Genomic DNA, 22099 nt, shown 5'->3' with positions numbered 1-22099 from the left:
ATCTAGTGTCCCCTAGGGACATGAGTGACATAATAGGGCAATGATAACATATTCTCTGACGAAATAATGGAAGGCGCGCCCCCGGGAACGCGCCTTCATGTGAATAGTGAAATAATAGGTACTGATATATCTAGTGTCCCCGAGGGACATGAGTGACATAATAGGGCAATGATAACATATTCTCTGACGAAATAATGGAAGGCGCGCCCCCGGGAACGCGCCTTCATGTGAATAGTGAAATAATAGGTACTGATATATCTAGTGTCCCCGAGGGATATGAGTGACATAATAGGGCAATGATAACATATTCTCTGACGAAATAATGGAAGGCGCGCCCCCGGGAACGCGCCTTCATGTGAATAGTGAAATAATAGGTACTGATATATCTAGTGTCCCCGAGGGACATGAGTGACATAATAGGGCAATGATAACATATTCTCTAACGAAATAATGGAAGGCGCGCCCCCGGGAACGCGCCTTCATGTGAATAGTACTCCGATTATAGACACTATTATATGCAACGTATTATAAACTTTCAAAACAAACTTCAGTTCACAATCTTTCAAATTCTCAAATTCCCAAACTCTAAATTCTCAAATTCTCTGAAAATGAGTCCTCTTTCTGCTGTTGTTTTGTATGATGGAGAAATTAAGGAAGCTGAAGAGGGGGTTGTTTTTGAGTCAGATCATTATATCCCCTTAACCTTGAAGAGAAACATCACAATTGAGGAGTTAATCACAAAAATTTCGTTAAAGATTCGTGTAGCAGGCCAGAGAAGACTATCTTCACTTCAGTACAGATTTCCTACTGAACTTTTTCCGCTCACGTATACATCATTTCAGCTTTCAAACGATGATGATGTTTCTATGATGGTTGATGCTCATATGGGGAGTTCACAATCTCTTATTGAAATGTATGCCACTTTTATTGAGGTTCGTGCAACTCGTGGTCTCTCATATTCCTCTCACTTTGGCATTGCATATCAAACTGATCAAGTTGATAGCCCGACACAACTTATCTGTAATGATTTCACATCATTAATGGCGGATCCAACGCCATATACCATGCCATCAAGTTCAATAGGAAGGCGCTCATCTGCAACTGCTTATGATCTCAACCCACGTGGCTTCACTAATAATCCATATGGCAACATCTCTTCTACTTCAAGGGGCAGACATTCATCTGCCAATGTTTTCGACTTACATATGGAAATGCCAACGAGACGACAGTCTATTCACATCCCACATGATACAATGGCCTCAAGTTCAAGGGGAGGACACGCAAGCGGGAACTTAGTTGACCTCAACATTGGATTATCGGAGGAACCCTCATCTCCACCAGAAGAACCTCTTCGGGAGCCAGGTGCAGATGGTGCTGAAACGGGATTATTCGTTGAACCTGACTCACCACAGTTTAACGTACATTCTGATGATGACGAGGATGACGTTCCGATAAATACAACACCAGCCGAACTTCCTGTACATATGTATGAGGCTGATTATGATGCAATGTATGAGCCTAAATTTCCAGATCTTCCTGATGTTGGCAACTATGGACTTCAATCATCAGTCAATGACGGTAATTTACATATTGGAATGGAGTTCGCATCGAAGGAGGAAGCAATGATGGCAATAAAGAGTTACAATATTTGTAACTCAGTTCAGTCCCGAGTTGATCGATCTAACACGGAGAAATATGTCTGCTACTGCGTCCAACGTCACAAAGGATGTCAATGGATGGTCCGTGTATCAAAGAGGAAGAGAAAGAACAACTTATGGGAACTAACCAGATACAACGGTCCTCATACATGTTGTGCAACAGGTATAAACCAGGATCATCCCAACTTGGACTCCAACATTATTTGTCAAGCAATCATGCCCATTGTGAAACAAAGCTCTCATATAGCTGTTGCAGTGTTGATTTATGCTATACAATCACAATATGGGTACACTGTCTCATATAAAAAAGCGTTGTTGGCAAAACAGAATGCCATTTGCAAACTTCATGGCGAATGGGATTCCTCTTACAACGAGCTGCCCAGTTGGTTTCATGTTGTGCAAAGACTTAATCCCGGGACAATTGTTGAGTTCGAAACTCAACATCATTACGTGAATGATCGAATGGTTCACGATCGCTGCCAATTTTACCGAGTCTTTTGGACTTACCCTCAGTGTATTAATGCAGTCAAGTACTGTAAACCAATTGTCCAAATTGATGGTACTTTCTTGTATGGGAAATACAAGCAAGTTTTATTATTGGCTGTGGTCCAAGATGGAAACCGCAATATTCTTCCTGTTGCGTTTGCCCTCGTTCAAGGAGAAGACACTGAGTCTTGGGCTTTTTTCCTTAAAAATTTACGTTTACATGTTGTCACCAGGGAACGAGTATGCATTATTTCAGACCGAGGAGCCGGGATAAAAGCAGCAATGGACTCTTTGGGTACAATGTATAGACCTCCACATGTTCAACATCGTTATTGTGTCCGTCATATTGCTGCAAACTATTACGGAAAATACAAGAAGAACGATGAACGTCAGTTAGTCGTGCGGATGGGTATGTTACTTTTTCCCAAATTTTCTATCAATTTCTTATTACTTATTTATACTTCATATTAACTATTACATATTCCTAATGGCTTAGGTTACGAACTCTTACCTCAAAGGTTTGAGTCGATGCTACAAGAGCTGTTTGGCAAAAATAAGAAGGGGTGCGAGTACATTATGGACATCAGCAAAGAAATGTGGACAAATGCATATGACGGGGGGTATCGCTATGGTCATATGACAACAAACTTGGCTGAAGCAATAAATTCAACCTTAAAGGGGGCGCGTCATTTACCAGTCACGGCGTTGGTTAAAACGACTTATTTTCGTTTGGGTCAACTCTTTGCAAAGCTCGGTGGACAAGCTCTTACTTGGATGCAAAACGGACATATTTACCACCCAAGACTAGTAGTTGATTTACAGAAAAAAGTGGTTGCATCAAATGGGATGTTAGTTACAAATTTTTCTCGCACCCGTGAATTGTTTCGTGTAACCGAAATGCCACGTCCGCTGCAAGGGATTGAAGCTAACTCTTTCAGAGTTAATCTGTAAGAGAGGTGGTGCGATTGTGGTTTCTTTCAAGCACTCAAATATCCATGCTCTCATGTCATTGCTGCTTGCTCACATTCGCATTTGGACTACAAAAATTATGTTGATCCCGTATACCAACTTTCACAAGTATTCAAGGTATATGAATTTGAGTTTCCGCCCATAGGAAACGAAAGAGACCCAAATGAGATTCAAACTTGGCTTACAATTGTACCAGATCCATTGCTATTGAGGGACTCAGGTCGTCCAAAATCTACTAGAATACATTGTGATATGGATATTCGGGAGAAGTCAACAGAACAAAAACGATGTGGGCATTGTAGAAACATCGGGCGCAATAGAAAAAAATGTCCAGCTCTGTTATCATCATATAACCGTTAACTCTTATGTAATTAATATTGTATTTAAATGAATGTTTTTGTTTCTAATAATTTAATGTTATTGCATTTATATAATTTGTCAATGTATGTACACCTAAATAATTTTTTTTAACTTTTAAATACATAAATATATTTAATATATTTATTTAATATAATAATTAATATTATTAGTTATAATTTTTTTAAAATATAATAATAATTTCACCTTCTAAGTAGAGAAAAATATTAAATTAAACAAATTAAAAGTTATTAAAAAATTTATGTATACGATGACATATTTCATGTTCTGATTGGAGTATTAAATTTATTAAAATAAATTTTCAATAAGACTAATTTTATAAAATATGTAAGTCTTGAAGATTAAATATGTAATTATACTAATTTATTAACTTATGCATCAATATTTTCGTTAAATATTGATATGAGATGACTAGATTGATAACATTTAAATAATTAACTAATAAAATTAATAGATCGATAATCAAAATAAAAAATAATCGAAACTTGATAATTCTTACATTATAATCTAAACATTTTACATAATATATTATTAATTTATAATAATAATAAAAATAAACTATTTATTATAAAACAAAATACGTGTATGCTGAGTTGGCGAAGGCGCGTTCCCGGGGACGCGCCTTTCACACGTGGCATCCAACTCAGCGAAAACACGGGTAAAGCGCGTCCCCGGGGACGCGCCTTTGCCAACTCAGCAGAAAGGGTGCTACTTCTGGAAATATTGGTCAAACGGTGTCAGAAAGATAAAATTAAAAGCAAACGGTGTCAGTTATGTAATTTAGAATGAGAGTGACGATAATGAGACAAAGAAGCAGAGAAGAAGCTTGAACAGTGAGAATGAAGAAGATAAGCAGAAGCAAAGTTTACTGAGGACTACACAGTTGATTAGAAATGGAGTCGAAAAGAAGAGGAAAGGCCACGCTGTGTTCAAACTCCCCACCGAGTTAACTTCAACTCGGTATTTTTTTGCTTCTTTGGTCTCGAGAAATAGCATCAATCAAATCTGTCTATGTCCATTGGTTGGGTCGCCCATTTTTTTATTTAAACGATTTGATTCGAGAATTTAAATAAATTTTAAATGAATTAAATTGTATTATTTTAATTGATTTAAATTTTAAATTTATAGAATTAAATGATTTAGTGGTAAAAAAATTATTGTTTTTTTTAAGTTTTAAATTCGAGCAATAGGAATATCATAGTATAAACGTTTAATATTAGATAATTAAGGGTTATATTTAAATTGATATTACTTTGTATTTACCCATATTAATAAAAATAAATTTAAAATGTACATTTAGTATATATATATATATATATACACACACGTTAATTATTTTTTCTCAATTATCATGAATTATATAGGAAAATTCTACGACGTTAGACGAGCACTGCTAAATACTATTAACGATGAACACAATTAATTTAATTTTTAAAAATTTAAAATTCTAAAACACTAAACATATAATTATACATTAATTAACATTTTAAAGGTAAATTAATTAAAATAAAATATTAATTACATTATTCTCCATAATCTTTTTTGGGTAAACTATAGCAATGACTGTCTAACTATTATCCTTTTTCATTTTGACCATCATTTCTAAAATTTTATCAATCAAATAATTAAATTATTTAAATGCATTCAATTAAGCCATTTAACGTTAACAATTAACGGAGGTGTTGACGTTACAACTAATAAAATTTATATAATTATACATTTAGTCCTTATTACTTACACAAACTATCAAATTGGTTATAATTTTAAATTAATTCAATAAAACGAGGAGGGGTTGATATGGGTCCATTGCTGTTGAAGTTGGAGGGGTTGATCTGGGTCAGGGTCCATGGACCAAAGTGAAACAAGTGGCTGCATATAGTCTTGGTTTAATCAAACGTGGTGGCATCGAAGAGCTGTTGGAGAAAGTAAGAGTCATTCAATCTGGTACTTTGAGTTTGATTCAAGGGGGTTTCACTGGTGGCAGCACAACATCTGAATCGAGCTGTGAAACAGTTAGAATTTGTTGCAATGTCTTGGTTGAGAAACTTACTGCTCTTACGGAACAGTTGATGGAACATATGGGAACTCTTGAATGGGAAACATTGATTCTTCAGGTATGAGCTGAGATTTACTGTTTTAATATCGAACTCATGTAATTCAATTCGAGCTTCTCTCCCATTGAACCAATCATGTTCAATCTCCAGTCCGATATTTAGAATACTGCCTATGGTATCCTTTTTGTTTCACCATCTTCATCTAACATTCATTGCAGGCATATCAAACTTCTGTGACCTTATCTGCAAGCACACTTTTTATATCCGAATCTCCTTCTGTGCAGTACCTAAACTATGGTGCAACAGTGAGTGAGGCTAGTACTCGTCCAAGTCGATTAACATAGGAAACAAATATGTTTTGCAGATCGAAGGAGCTTACGTTCAAGGATTTGGATTCTTTATGTTTGAAGAATACCCCACAAACTCACATGGATTAGTGACCGAAAATGGAACATGGAGTTATAAAGACCCTACCCTAGACACAATTCCCAAACAATTCGATTAACATAGGAAACAAATATGTTTTGCAGATCGAAGGAGCTTACGTTCAAGGATTTGGATTCTTTATGTTTGAAGAATACCCCACAAACTCACATGGATTAGTGACCGAAAATGGAACATGGAGTTATAAAGACCCTACCCTAGACACAATTCCCAAACAATTCGATTAACATAGGAAACAATATGTTTTGCAGATCGAAGGAGCTTACGTTCAAGGATTTGGATTCTTTATGTTTGAAGAATACCCCACAAACTCACATGGATTAGTGACCGAAAATGGAACATGGAGTTATAAAGACCCTACCCTAGACACAATTCCCAAACAATTCAACGTGGAAATCCTCAACAGCGAACATCATCAGAAACGTGTGCTTTCTTCAAAAGGCAAGCTTTTAAAATTCCCATATAGTTCATGTCTATTTCTTTTTTTTCTTTTCTTTTTTGAACTTTGGTAATCAACAAAGTTCGTCGACTCTTGTTTTGCAGCATCCGGTGAGCCGCTATTAACGCTGGCGGTTTTAGTTCACTCTGCCATGAGGGCGGCCATAGCTGAAGCCACGCGGCAACTTGGTTCATGGAATAGAGTAGACGAATCTAATTCAAGAGCATTCCAGTTGGAGGTTCCAGCCGTGATGCCGGTTGTGAAAAAGCGGTGCGGGCTTGACAGCGTCCAGAAGTTCTTGCAATGGACAATGGGCACAAAGTGACGCAATTCTACTACCTGTTTGCTTCAGTTTTAGCTTCGGCGTGTGTACATCTCCATAAGTTATGTTGAAGAGGAGACGTTATCACGGTTTTCAAACCCGACATTAACTTAATAATATACTTATAAACTTCAATGTCAATATCCAACATAAAATACATCAAGTATTATCTCTATTGTTTCATGGCCAACTATTAGAGGATATGGCCTTAAACGATGGATGTAAAGACTACATTCGTTTTATTGAATTAATTTAAAATTATGACCAATTTGATTTATTATGTAAATAATAAGGACTAAATGTGTAATTATACAAATTTTATTAACTGTCACGTCAGCATTTTCATTAATTGTTAACGTCAGGTATTTGATTGAATGCATTTAAATAATTTAGTACCTGATTGACAAAATTTCAAAAATGGTGGTAAAAAAAAGAACAATAGTTAGATGGTCATTGTTGTAATGCCCTGAAATAAGGTTAAGAGTTTCGGGTTTATTTGATTTGGACCTTAGAATAAATCCTCTTAGCCCATGAAGAGTTTGACCCAAGTAGCATTTGAATTGGGCTTGAGATGAGACCAACAAGTATTAAAAAGGGGGTTTTATTATGGAACCAAATGAAGAGGGACTATGAAAGTAATTTGACCAATTTTTGAAACAAGATTGAATTCTCATTAATTGGGATGATATCACCGTTTGTTGCATCTCTTTTTCCTCACTCTTGTTTTGTTTTCTTCCTCTCTTCTTGGCATATTCTTCCTCCCAAAAAAATCAACAAAGGTCCAAGTTTTAAAAATCCTAAGCATCCCTTGAGAATTCTAAGGTAATAGCATCATCCTACACCTCATAAGCTTCAAATTGAGCTCTTATTTGAAAGGTTTAAGTGAGTTAACCAAAAATGGGTTTTAGTGGGGGTTTATGAAATCCTAGGTTCTAGCTCATTTTATGGGATTTGAATTGTACGAAAATGTTTTTGGTATCTTCATAAGGTTTAAAATGAGCTAACAACTCATTAAACTTGTTTTGATTAGTGCAAGAGCAAAGGGAGAGCTCAAAAGCTAGAGGCAAGGAAAAGTTAGTCCTTGGGTGATTTGGGAACATTTTTCAATCATCTAGCTGCAAGGTAACACGATTCTAACTTGTCCATACCGCATGTAGTTAGTTCATTAAATGTGCATAAATGGTATGGTTTGTTCATGTAAGCATGTTAGACTGATTTCATGGAAAGATTCGTATTTGTGTGTTGTATGCACGAAAGATGGTTCCTTTTTACCTCTAAGATCGCAAATAAGACTTTAACAACGTTTGTAGTCTTAGGGGAGTGAATGGGTGAGTTTGGGTATAATTTTGTGCTCAAAACAGAGCATTCTGGTCCGTCGGTATCAGAAGAACAATACCGATACTATTCTTCGTGAAAGGCCAAAATCAGGCTATTTTGTAAGGGAAGTATCGATACGCCCAATAGATGTATCAATACTCACGGTCCATTATCGATACTTAGAGGGTCAGTATCGATACTGAAGTATTTTTGAAAACATCGAAGCTAAATTTCGTATCGATACTTACGGGGGTATCGATACCCAACGTAGAGTATTGATACTCCCGATAAGAATATCAATACCCAAGTACTTTTCAAAACATCGAAACATATTATTGGTAATTTGGTTTAATTGTTTTGGGTGTTTGAGCTTGGGTGTTTTGAGTTCGTATAAGTTACAAGCTGTTTTGAGCAGAATCTGTTGCCCTGCTTTCTGACATTTCTTCAATTAAAAGTTCATAACTTTTTGTATACCTATCGAAATCAGTATCTGTTTGTTTTAAACAAAACTATAATGAGATACGAATAACAATTTTATCAAAACCCTAGGTCATGGCCAAATGAAATTTCACCCAATTTCAAGTAGTTTTAATCATCATACAAGCTTTAGAATTAATCTCCAACATAAAAAACATAAAAATATTTCATCAAATCCTTAAAATCAACAAATCTTAATAAACCCTAATTTCCAAACTCTTCCTATAAGCATGATCTCCATGTAATATTTATACCAAATGATAGAGAATTTCAAGGGGATTAATTCTCTATCGAATAGCTTAATCCAAAAACCAATCGAATAAGCTTAAAATAAAATAAAAAATTTATTACCTTGTAGCTATGGTGGTGCACGTTTTGGGGATGGAAGAAACCGAAAATTTATGATTTTTCTTCAATTAAAACATAATAATTGGCTTAATCTAATATAAATGAATTGAAAATTCATTTAATGTGAAATTATCATTTTACCCTAAATGAAGCATGATAATTTCAACTTGCCATTACATTATCATCACTTTCAATATTCCAAAGTCAAATATGAACAAATAAATATCCACTTTCCACATTTTTCCTTGCAAATTTTCAAAACTTGTAATTTAGTCACTAAATTTTCCAATTTCAGCTAAATATGTAAAATCGACTTCAATTCCATTGATCCACATTAAATTTCACTATTATAAAATTTGGAAATAATATTTCCAAAATTTGTCTATCATCCTTCAATTTTTTGTAAAATTCTTGTTCGATCCGATTATCCGATTATCTGATTTTCTTTATGACTTTATTGCTTTAGGATCAAAATTCTAATTCACATTCTTGGGGATGAATTGTTCATTTATGGGGTTAAAATACCTAAAATTTAAAAAAATTACTATTTTGATCCTTAAACTTTTCCAACTTTTTACTTTGGTCACTAAACTTTCAAAATTTATATTTTGGTCACTAACCAAAATTTGGGGTATTATAATTCTCCCCATTAATAAAAATTCATCCTTAATATTTCGATATGTACTGGATGTAAAAAGATGAAGATACTATTTTTTTATCCTATTCTTTTTTTCAATCAACTTCCTCAACCTTTGATTTTTCTAACGTACTTTAATAAGTACTGTCTTTTTTCACAGATTAAATTCTGACTGAATCTTTATATCCTTCAGTGCAATAACATGAGAAGGATTTAATCAATACATTAAGAAACACTTATTATCAACTTGATAAAAGATCTATTTTCTTTACAAGTCTGAATAAGACTTCTATCGTTCAACAACTATCTTGAAATTATCTTAAATAATATTTACCTATTACAAAATCCATTCTAATTCGTTCCAATTCCCACTAAGTGATGGAAATAAATTACAACAATTTAGAAGGCACTTGATGCTCTACTTTAACTTGTTGACATGACTGACATTTAGAAACATACTCGATGCTAATTCTTTTCATATCTGCCGCTAATATTCGACTCTTCCCTCGATAATATAATCATCCATCAGATTGGTCTTTGGTTTCATTTTTTTTTCATACTTGATCCATCTTTGACAATCACTTTTCATCTTTTCTTTGAAGATCCTTTACTCAATCTTACAACATAGACTTTAACTTTAATTCTGCAATCAAAACACCGTCTTTCTTTAAAGACAAACACGTATTCAAACTCTCAAAACAAAAATGTCTTCCAGCTTTATCGTATCATTTACCACATTAGCCTTTCCTAGTGGTAGTCAATAAGCACATCATCATTCTTTAAGGAATTCAATCCATTTCCTTTATTTTCACTCCTTCAAGTTAACACATACTTTTATTTGTTGAGATCAATATAAATATAACATCACTCACCGGTGGTATATCTATGAAATGAACACAACTCATGCTAACTCAAGATCATGAGTCAGATAACTTCTTCCATGATTCTTAATTTCTATAAAGCATGAGCCATAACTTGTCCTTTTGCATAAACACACATCCCAAATCATTATGAAACACATCACTATAGATCATATAGTCTTTTCCATATTGGATTACACTAACGCTGAGCTTCTATCAACATTTTCTTTAATATCTTCAAATTTTCTTGTCACATATCAATCTAATTAAATAGCACATATTTTCTCAATAACTTGATCAAAAGGGAGACAACCATCAAAAAGTTTTTTTACGAACCTTCAATAATAACCAACAAGCCCTAAAAACTTTAAATCTTAGAATTAATCTTTGGAAATTATTATTCGACTATGGTTTGTACTTTCCTAAAGTCTATTCTTATCCCCCTCATCTAAAACCACATGGCTAAGAAATGTAATTTTAGACAACCGAAACTCAACATACAATTATTTCTCTCGAAGAATTGGGAGAATCATGCAAAAATGTGCATTGTATTCTTCTTTAGTCTTAAAATAGACCATATTATCATCGATGACCACTACCATCAATTAGTACTATTATAACTGAAATACTCAATTTATCAAAACCATAAATGCCACAAGAACATTCGTTAAACCAAATGGCATTACCATAAACTTGTACCATTCATATTGAGTCCTGAAAGCTTTCTTAAGAATATCTTCTTCCTTAATCTTTAGCTGATAATATCCATATCAGAGATTAAATCTTAGAAAACATCAATGAACCTTTTAATTGATTAAAATATAATTAATCATCATAAAAAGATACTTACTCTTTACCTTATTTTGACTGATAATAGTTCATTCATAATTGCATAGATTTATCTTTCTTTTTCACAATTAACACTAGTACATCCCAGATGACACACTTAGTTCTGAAAGCGCCCGATCTTAACAATTCTAATAACTACACCTTTAATTTTATGGGATCAGTCGGAGCCATTCAATACGAGGCTATAGAAACAAATGCAATACCTTGTAACATTTCTATTTTATAATATATACCTTAATCTGGAGGTAATCCATGTAACTCTTCTATAAACATATTTGAATACTCTCAAACAATATCCTTCACATTATACATATCCTTCATATTGATTAAGAAGACTTAACAACCTTGTAGAAACAACTTCTTGGCAGTTACTGCTAAAATCACATTAGATAACAGATTTACTTACCACTATAATCTCAAAACCTTTCGAGTTCTTTTAAATCGATCACTTTAAGCGATAATTCATTATAGCATGGTAGGAGACAACCAATCCATACAAAAAATTACCATCACAAAATAATTCTATCAAGTTCATTAAGACTCATCACTTTGAATTTTTAACAGACAATTACTACCTACTAATACGACTCACCCTCGTAGTTTAGCATAAAGGGTTAGTCATGCACATGTCACTTAGGGTATATTCTATCATAATGTCCCTCTATTTAATCAAATACAGTACTTGTATATGAACAAGGTTTCTTAATCTTACACTGGCACTTCCTATGGTGCCAGTGCACCATCAAAATCAGATTAATCATGAGGATTGTAATTAACTATATTATTATCACTATCTTCCTATTCATGAACCTCTTGTCTAACCATTTACCTTAAACTTTCTCTTTCAGAAATTTTCTACATATATTATACTTATTCACTTTCATTAGTAAGGAGTAACATCAATCAAATTATATACATAACATATTAGTAACAATGACATACTAATGGCATGTATACACTTTTCAGCTCAAAATAAGTTCGATTTAGGCTTATAATCAGCTAAATGTACTGCTCTTATACAAAAAAAATGTAACACCCATAGCTCATATACTTCTCAAAATACGAGCTAAAGATGTCACATCAACTTTACATTCACTGATCATAAATGCTTAAAATTTTGTTCCATTGTAAAACATTTCATTATTCGTGTAAAATCATAAAATAATAATTATCATATAAATCAATCTTAACTTTGGGTAGAAGTTTAATAGTTCAATAGTAAACAATACTGCTTAAAAACTGCCAAATTTTAAAATATTTCTTTGTTCTCATAAAATATAATTTTTATTTAAAATATAAAATTTCGATTCATATTTATAACCCTAATAATATGTCTTAGACATTTCTTATTCGTATACATATCATCTAGAAAATTTAAAATAGTAAGATGTCATTACTGATACCTGTGATTGTTATTTGTTGATTGATGCCAACTTGACTCCTTACTTCACTTACCATTCTTTATTTACGAGTGAAAATCATCACACGCTAAGTATTCACTTAGTGAGGCATTATGAACAAACTAAGGTGACATAAAATATTAAACAACTTAACAACATCATAACATTATTTTTCTTTATATAAAACTTAATTTAAAATATCATAAAAATTCAAAACATTAAACTTAAATTCAAATAAAATCATTAAATATCCAAACTGATTTATTCAAGCCGTCTTCCCTCATCAAAGACCTGAAAATCATATCTCATGATTTTGTCAAAACCATGATAATCAATAATAAACATAACAATCATGTCATACTCCATTTTATTCAAATACTTTTTAGAACTTTCTTATTTTATTCTCATTTTCCACTTTCATATTTATTCACATATTCATATTCATATTCCATGTTCATAATAAATACTTTCACATTTCAGAATTTATTTTTCGAATCAGAACTTATTTTTAGATTCATAACTTATTTTCAGACTCATAGCTTACTGTCAGATTCATAGCTTCAAATTCATAGCCCTATGTGTAATTATGAGAATGCAAGATACGTAAGTAGAACATAAGGTGCGCATATGGCACATCATGATGCCAATCTTAACTGAAACATATAACGCACTCCAAGTGCAGTCATAACATGAGCACCAACGGTACATATCATAATGTACATGAATGTACCATAACTTAACTGGAAAATACTCAACTTAATGGCATGCCAAATGTACCTACGACTCTCAATGCAACATACAATGGATTTTTCCATTAATTATTATATAATATTCAATTATCAAAGATGTCAATAAATCAACATATCCAACTCTTCATATCATAACATAATGGGCAGTTCATACCCTAAATATTTCATTTTCACATAACATTTATATATCATAATCATCGTCAATTATCTTTCTTTAACATAAAAACATCATAATCATCATGTAATAAATATCATAACTATTTTTCAATCATAATCTAAATGAACACCATTTACGTAACATATATATTTCATACCATATGTTAGAATTTTACTAACATAGGCACACAATAGAAAATAAGTTCCTAAAAACCTTTCGATGCTCATTCGATACGAATTCAAAATCACATCATCAATGTTGACCTTAATACTTCAAATTGACCAATAAATCCTTTTTTATCGAAATTCACCCAAACTTGACATAACATTTTTCAAATTTCCATTTTAACTACCATTTATGAATTCTTTTAGAATTCATATAAACTTTCCATTTTATTCCAAATAGTTCTTTTGCCTTTTAGCTTCAATAAAAGTTTCAAACAATTGATTAAATTTCCATAATATAATTTTCAGCTCAATACCTCAACAACTCCACTATTACCACTTAAGTCAATAAATTTCTCAATATTTTTCATTTAGTGCTCAAACTTTGCCAACTTTCCAAAATAGTCAAATTTCACATTCTAACATCAAATTCAATATTATAACTTTCAATTTCAGTATAGTACATCATCTTTCTAGCATTTGCACATAAACCCCATAAATTTCTATAATTTTCAAATAGGTCCCCCAATATTCATAAAATTAAAAAATAACCCAAATAACTTTTTAAAGCTTGTAGAACCTTTCAAACATCATTTCTAAGCCTAAGGAATTTTTTTGCAATTTTCCCCCAATTAATTCCTTTAGGTTGAATATCATAGTGGTTAGGGTTCTTGATTTTCACTTGATTCAAGCATGGATTCCACATTTAAACAACATTCAAGGCTTCTACAATCAAAGCCCTAACATAATTTAACCAAATCACAATTTTCTTAAAACCCTAGGTCATGGCCAAATGAAATTTTACCCAATTTTAAGTAGTTTTAATCATCATACAAGCTTTAGAATTAATCTCCAACATCAAAAACATAAAAATCTTTCATCAAATCCTCAAAATCAACAAATCTTATATAAACATGAATTTCCAAACTCATCATATAAACATGATCACCATGTAATATTTATACCAAATTATATAGAATTTCAAGGGGATTAATTCTCTATCTAATAGCTTAATCCAAAAACCAATCGAATAAACTTAAAAATAAAAAAATTATTGTCTTGTAGCTATGGTGGTGCACGTTTTGGGGTGGAAGAAACTAAAAATTTCTTATTTTTCTTTAATTAAAAAGTAATACACTTGGATTAATCTAATATAAATGAATTTAAAATTCATTTAATGTGAAATTATCATTTTACCCTTAATGAAACATGACAATTTCAATTTTCCATTGCGTTATCATCCCTTTTAATATCCAAAAGTCAAATATGAACAAATAAAAATCTATTTTCTGCCTTTTCCCTTGTAAATTTTCAAAAATTATAATTTAGTCAATAAATTTTCCAATTTCGGCTAAATATGTAAAATCAACTTCAATTCCATTGATCCACATTAAATTTCAATGTTCTAAAATTTGGAAATAATATTTCCAACCTTTATCTATCATCCTTCAAATTTTCATAAAATTCCAGTTCGATCTGGTTATCCGATTTTCTTTCGGACTTTACTGTTTTATAGCTTTTAACACAAATTTAGGATCAAAATTATGATTCCCATGAAAACATCATTCTTGGGGTTGAACTATTCAATTACGAGTCAAAATATCTAACATTTAAAAATTACTTTTTTGGTCCTTGAACTTTTCCAACTTTTTACTTTGGCCACTAAACTTTCAAAATTTATATTTTGATCGCTAACCAAAATTTGGGGTATTATAGAATTCAATAAAGTTAGGATGGCATAAGATTGGCCTTGTGTGACACTCGAAAAACGGTTCGAACACCCAAGTTACTCTAATATTATGACGATCGTCCTTTGTTTGTAAATATCTGGATATTGTTTAATGGACGCATCCAATGCATGTAAATTTTAGGTCGTACTGGTATAAATTTCAATGCACGTAAATTTCATAATTGTATCTTATGCTTGACTAGGTTCGTGATGTGAGCTTTCGATGCACGTAAATTTCGGACCTCACCTCGACCTCTCGAATATCCGAGGTAGACTAAGGGCTATAACATCTTACGTGCGTAAATTATGGTTCTTACCCCAAAGCTATCACACTCTATGTAGGCTAGTGTGTTGTCCAATATGCATGTAAATTGCTCCGACCACACTACTTGGCCTATCTCATGTTGTTATGTACTAATGCATGTTATGACTTGCACACTGATATGTTCATGTAATGAATACATGTAGTATTGCATAGTTATTCTCGTGGCACTGAGCTTGTGAGCTCAGTGTGTGGAATGTGTTTTCATGCACAGGTTATTAAAGGGGATCGTTGAGGAGCCTATCGCATCCGTATATTCAAGACTAGAAGATTTGCAGAGTATGTCTTGGGTCTATTTTAGAGGGCATGTATTCTATATGGACCTTGTGTATTCGATTAATAACTCTATTTTGATTTAAAACTCAACTGGTTATATTATACGTATTTTGAAGGACTCTTATATTTTGTAAATTTTGAATTTGATTTCCGTTGCAATTATAATGAGTTATTTTGATGATTATAAACGCTTTTAAAAGAAATTTTTGGGTTGATCATTTTGGTGGTCTCGTATGGCATCATAATCCATGGATCTTCAGGTCGGACTAGATTAGGGTGTTACAAATGTTATAGTTTACCCAAAAAATATTATGGAAATAATATAATTAATATTTTATTTTAACTAATTTAACTTTAAATATTTAACTAACATATAATTATATGTTGAGTCCTTTAGGATTTTAAATTTTTATAAATTAAATTAATGGTACTCATCGTCGCTCGTACAATGTGGAAGAATCATCCAATTATATATTAATTAAATAAATCACTTCATCATTTTGTTATTAAGAAAACAAAGTAGTGTCCAAAAAAGCTAAAGGCAACTATTAAATTAAAGAAAATTAAAGGGTAAACTACAAATTTGGTAACTTAATTTTATTCTCTCTCATATTTCATTCATTGTACTTTAAATCTTTTCAATTTCCTCTATGAACTTAATACATTGAGTTTTTTTGGTCACTCGACCATTAAATAGTTAACGACATTAAAATGGACAATTATATAGATGCAAAATGATGTTTTGGTGAAAATTTTGTTTTTTAAAATTGTGTCGTTTTTAATGTCATTAACTATTTAACGGAGGAGTGACCAAAATATGAGAGAGAGTAAAGTTCAGCGATAATGTAACTCCCCAAACCCCAGTTAGTAGTTTTGGGCTGATTCGAGAGGGTTTTATATAAGCCCACTAGCCTTGTAGGGAAGCTTGTCCAAATTGGAGTTAGATTGGGCTTGGTTTAAGCCCTATTAGAGTTAAAAGGGTATTTTTTTCATAGATACCAAAGTTTGGGGGACCAAGGGTATAAACATACCATCAAAAGTTTGAAAGGCTAATTTCCTTTCAATGTTACTCTTCTTTGTCTTTTTTTCTTCCTACAATCTTCATCTCCTCTCATTGGCAACTTAGAAAAAGGTGGAAACTTTGTTAGCCTTCATCTCTAGTTTGATTTTGCAAAGGTAAGAAATGGAATCATCATCCTTAGAACTTCCCTTCTAGCCAACAAAATCAAGGTTTGGTAATGGTAGCCTCAAATGGGGGTTTTAGTAGGGGTTTAGAAACCCATGTTATTTCAGCTTGTTTTTGGGGGGACTTGAGTCATAGGAAACCCCCTTAACATGTTTCTAACCTCTTAATCCACTTAGTAAAACATATGTTTGATCCTTGCTTAGTGAGAAAAGTTAGGGATAACTCCAAAAGCAAAAAGAAATAGAAGCTAACACTTAGTTGAATCTTGAGTGTTCTCCAGCAGCTGAGGAATTAAGGTAACACATTTCTAGCTCATCTCTACCTCTTGTAGATCACTAGATGTGTTTGGGTATTTTGTATGAGTTATGAAGCATGTAAGCACATTCATAATAAATTTTAATTTATGGTGTTTTTAAATGGGTATTGGCTTATTATGACTCCTCTTAACATACATAAGACTTAAATAATGTTTGGGAACCTCAGTGGGACTTTTGGTAGAAATGAGATGTTATTTTTGTGCTCAAACATAACATTTATGGGCTTGGGTATCAATATTGGATGAACAGTATCAATATTGTTCTTCAAATAGTCTAAAACAAGAAGTTTTTGGATAAGAGTATCGATATATACTTTTCTTTGGGTATCGATACTCACTGGTGGAGTATCGATATCATGTCCGGTTTATAGATTTCAGTAGCCTATTTTGGTATCGGTACTCATGGGAGTATCGATATTTTTTGTAGGGTATCAATATTTAATTAAATTTCAAACATCGAATCAAATTTAGGTATCGATACTCAAGATGGTATCGATAACCCAGTTCAGAAGTATTGGTACTCTTTTTAAGGGTATCAATATTGTCCAATTTCCTTAGATTCTAGTAGCCAATTTTGGTATCAGTACCAGGGTGAGTATTGATACTCAAGTGTCAACATCGATACTAAATGGCTTAGTATCGATACCAGCATACGAATTTGGGTAAGAAACCCAATTGATCAAAGGGTTGGAGAAATGGGCCTAATAACACCACAACTTCACTATATAAAACTACAAGCGAGAATAATAATGAATACAATTACAACTACACACGATACCAGCTAAGATAACGTAAAACTAGCCATTGTGTAATACTCGGGAAACAACCAAGACACCTGAGTTACTTTAGCAGTATGGTGATATTCTTGCATGTTAGAATATTCGGATATATCTCAGCTAGTGTCAAGGCACTTTAGTTATTGGATGGGCGCAAATGCCCCAAGACTTTCAAGTGTGAGCTAGTCGAGTGTACGTTTTCGATGCAGTTCTGGATCTCACCCTAGATATCTTAGGGTATCTTAGATAGGCTAGAGGGGTTTACGTCCCGAGATTCATAACCCTCTGACCACACAATGATGCCTACCTCAACTTTGTATGTTAGTGTCCTTGTATGTTCACATCTCTGCCTACTAGCATGCTCATATAGTGAATACATGTAGTATATTACAATTATTAGTGTGGCACTGAGCACGTAACGTTCAGAATGTGTTTCCTTACGCATGTTCCTAGGAGAACCTCGAGGAGCATTATTGTCACCAATGATTCCATACCTGTAATAGGGCATTTATTATTCATATACCCCATTTGTACAAGCGTAACTTTATTTTTGAAGTATTTTACTTATTTTGTTGGATTTTATTATGAGAGCTTCCCACATTGTCAACACAAATATGTACAATTTTATTTATGATTTCATGGAGACTATTTTGAATGAATGTTTCAAATTGTTTTAAAGAAAATTTTTGGGTTAGCCACTTTAGTGGTCTCGTGTAGGACTCTAGTCTGTCGATCTTCAGGTCGTGTCGGATTAAGGTATTACAAATAAAAAAACCCAATGTATTAAGTTCAGTGAGGAAATTGAAAACTTTTAAAGTTCAATGAGCAAAATAAGAGAGAGAGTAAAGTTTAGTTATGAAATTTGTAATTTACCCAAATTTAAATTTGGATAACTAAAATAAGAGTTGGAAAAAAGTTGAATGGTGAATTAAATAATTTATCCTAATTATAAACATTAAAATGTTAAGGGTAAAGTATATAAAGAGTACGTTGACTATACGGTGTATTTTTGTTGAGTCCTCTGACTATCAAAAGTTTGATATGATTATTGATTATCATCTCGAAAAAAGTTAATATGGTTGTTGACACACTTAGTCAAAAGGTCTTTGTTTTGAAATCTTTAAATACTTGATTTTCATGGAAAAAAGATGGTGTACTTGTTGTAGAGTTGATGTTCATACCTATATTGTCAGATTTGATTAAAGATCTTGCCAACAAAGATGAAAGATATTCAGAGAGGATAAAAAAATTGAAGGAAATCGAATATCAAAGAGATAATAAAATATTTATCAAAGTTTCACCTCAGAAAAAGGTTCTAAGAATTGAGAATAAAAGAAAGTAGAGTCTGAGATTTATCAGTTATATGAGGTTGTAAAGAGAGTAATCATCAATTCAAGGCTCAAGCATGGATAGTGTGCTGATGGATTGTTGATATGTTGCAGATATGGTTAGTGGGAGATGAAATGACCGAAGAAGATCAACGAAAGGCAGCCAAAGGAACAGTATTTATACCATTTTCGCAATTTCCACCCAAAAGGGTGCGCAAAGACTGCTTGTATCACAGCACACCAGCAATGCAGAGTCCCAGGGCACTTGAGAACGTGGATTCCTGTGAGAATTGGCTGCCGAGGAGAGTGATGAGCGTATCGCGCACGGCCAGGATCGTACATGGTCTGGGAGGGTGGGAGGAGCATGAATGTGGTTCCACCATGTCAAACATTGATAAAGTTTGGGAAGCATGTCTCAAGCATGGATTTCAGCCTCTGAGGATCCCAGCTCTATCAAAATACCGGATGATCATTTAATAATTATATAATCTATGTGTTCTATTTATAAGCATTTACTTGCCTATGTTACTTTTGTATAAGCTATGTGTTCTATTTATAAGCATGTGGATTGTATAATTGCTTTATGGGTTATTTATGTTACTTTTGTTGGCCTACCAACATCGTTACTCGCATATTAATATTCGTCTATAGTTTGAATCTAATCCTACAATTTTTTTCTCGAAATGATAAGAAGGCAAAAGCCTTTACAGGTTACATATGATAACTGTCATAAAGCAAGTCTAAAAGGAAAGGCATGGGTGGTCTTCGAAGAAGCCACGCAGAAGTTGTGGGAGACAGAGTTTGGCGAGGGCATAAGCTGCCTTGTTTGCTTCTGTATTGAAAAGTTTGAAATCCACAAGCCATGCACGATCTGTGAAAGAAAGCAATAGCCTGTAAAAAGGCCGAATGGTTCGAATGGACGTTAGGAGAGGTGACCAGGGAAAGAGTTTCACTGGAGTCCAGTTGACACAAAACTCTTTCATAACCTTTATTCCAAGCATGTTTCAAACCTTCAAACAAACCCCATAATTCAGCTTGAAGGGCGGTTGTTACACCCAGGGGTCTGATGAAGCCTCCAAGACAAGTGCCATGACAATCACGAATGAGGCCGCCTGTTGCATCCAGCGATGAAGAAGAAGAGACCGCTCCATCAGTGTTGAGGGCAACCCAACCATGTGGAGGTGCTCGCCAGATAAGATCCACCTGATTGTCTTGGGGTATGATCTTTAAATAAATTTGCCCAGTGAATACCAAGGTGTAGTAAGTTGTCTCTAGCCATGCTTGTTCTATTGAAAATGTACTAATTCATTCTCTTTCATATTTGCCAGGTAAAAGACGAGGACAGCTTGTTCCATGGTACACCAGTCCCTTGAAAGAGGCAAGCCGATCAAAAGTTCATGAGAATCCAGTCAGCTAATGGAAGAGAAAAGAAATTGCCAACCGTGCAGCGGTGAGTAATCGAGTTCCATAGGGGTTTGGTGGGACTAAAAGAGCCAGTCTGATGTTTTATATTTTGCTGTCGCATGATATTTAATTACTTGGTTGATGAATAATGCAAGTTGGAATGATGCTATGCTTTTACGTGGAGAGGTGTTGCTTTACGGAGGAAGCTCGTTTTATTCAAGTTTTATCAAGGTGATTTAATGCTTTCTCTTGACCTGTGCGCCAGTGATCATTCCGAGAGGAACGATTCTGTGGGTGGTTTACATATTATGTTAAAAGCAGGACTGGTGATAGTTATATGGTGCTTGTGCTAGCTTAGCTCAAGTGGGGTGCTTTTAGCTTTGGGTTATGATGTCTGTAATATATTGGGATGTGTTTTATATGGTTGCAGTGTCATTTTGTTGTATTTGGTTCGAAATTGTATTTCGGTGGTATACCTTTCTCTAATTAAGAGTATTCTTTCCTCTTTCTAAATTTATGGAAGTTTTTAACGAGACTCTTAGGTTTTATTAATAAAATTATTATTGCCGAGCAAGAAAAAAGTCTCCTGAGGATGGTGGTTTCCTCTGAGGTGCCACAAAGCGGACATGAGGCACTGTTCGTTAGAGGGCGTCGGAATCGGTTAGCATTATAAAGCAAATTATCGCTTAAAGAAAGCCATAAAAAGCACCTAATTCTTTTAGGGACAGCGGCTTTCCATGGAATCAGCCCATTCTTGTTATGAACATTCCATTGTGGTTTCATAAGAGCTTGATAAGCACTTTTGGTAGAGTATATGTGGTTCGGTGAGGCAGCCCAGCTACATCTGTCTTCTCCGAAAGATGGAGCAGGAGGGAGGATTGAGAGGAAATGTAGAACGGCTGATGGTTGCAAGCGTTGATGAAGGAAATCCCAGTTCCAATCTCCAGAGGGAAGAACCATATCCGACCAGAAAAGTTCAGTATTTCCATTTCTAGTAGACCAACAAACGAGAGATCTGAATGGCTCCCAGATCTTCGAAAGTGAAGACCAAAGA

General features: G+C 33.6%; 3 protein-coding genes across 3 annotated transcripts in view; 2 read left to right on the top strand and 1 right to left on the bottom strand.

Moving 5' to 3' along the window:
• The window catches only part of LOC120151789 (ent-kaurenoic acid oxidase 1-like), a 28387-nt gene extending 14883 nt beyond the window's left edge, over positions 1–13504 (bottom strand). The window contains exon 1 of the mRNA XM_039164144.1: positions 13500–13504. The gene's annotated coding sequence lies outside the window, so the exon portion shown is untranslated. The remainder of the gene's footprint in view (positions 1–13499) is intronic.
• LOC120151829 (aldehyde oxidase 4-like) lies at positions 5051–6795 on the top strand. The gene is made up of 5 exons (XM_039164170.1): positions 5051–5056; positions 5333–5605; positions 5764–5850; positions 6241–6430; positions 6533–6795. Exons 1-5 carry the CDS (start codon positions 5051–5053, stop codon positions 6751–6753), a joined length of 777 nt encoding a protein of 258 aa, XP_039020101.1. The 3' UTR covers positions 6754–6795.
• A 5884-nt stretch (positions 13505–19388) lies between the features above and the next one.
• On the top strand, positions 19389–20118 carry LOC120151828 (very-long-chain aldehyde decarbonylase CER1-like). Its single transcript, XM_039164169.1, has 2 exons — positions 19389–19415; positions 19756–20118. Exons 1-2 carry the CDS (start codon positions 19389–19391, stop codon positions 20116–20118), a joined length of 390 nt encoding a protein of 129 aa, XP_039020100.1.
• Positions 20119–22099: the final 1981 nt, after the last annotated feature.

The sequence above is a fragment of the Hibiscus syriacus genome, unplaced genomic scaffold, assembly GCF_006381635.1.
Source record: "Hibiscus syriacus cultivar Baekdansim isolate YM2019G1 unplaced genomic scaffold, ASM638163v2 tig00111069_pilon, whole genome shotgun sequence".
In the NCBI taxonomy this organism is placed as follows: domain Eukaryota; kingdom Viridiplantae; phylum Streptophyta; class Magnoliopsida; order Malvales; family Malvaceae; genus Hibiscus; species Hibiscus syriacus.
Note: the sequence above shows the minus strand (reverse complement) of the source record. Positions and strands in the feature narration are given on the sequence as shown.

What these genes read in the sequence shown, in the direction of transcription:
- LOC120151829 (XM_039164170.1), top strand. An exon ending in GGGAAACATTGATTCTTCAG is followed by an intron (nt 5,606 to 5,763) that starts GTATGAGCTGAG and finishes CATTCATTGCAG; the next exon opens with GCATATCAAACTTCTGTGAC. An exon ending in ACCTAAACTATGGTGCAACA is followed by an intron (nt 5,851 to 6,240) that starts GTGAGTGAGGCT and finishes TATGTTTTGCAG; the next exon opens with ATCGAAGGAGCTTACGTTCA.
- LOC120151828 (XM_039164169.1), top strand. Translation starts at nt 19,389, where the DNA reads ATGGTTGTTGACACACTTAGTCAAAAG. An exon ending in TTGACACACTTAGTCAAAAG is followed by an intron (nt 19,416 to 19,755) that starts GTCTTTGTTTTG and finishes GATATGTTGCAG; the next exon opens with ATATGGTTAGTGGGAGATGA.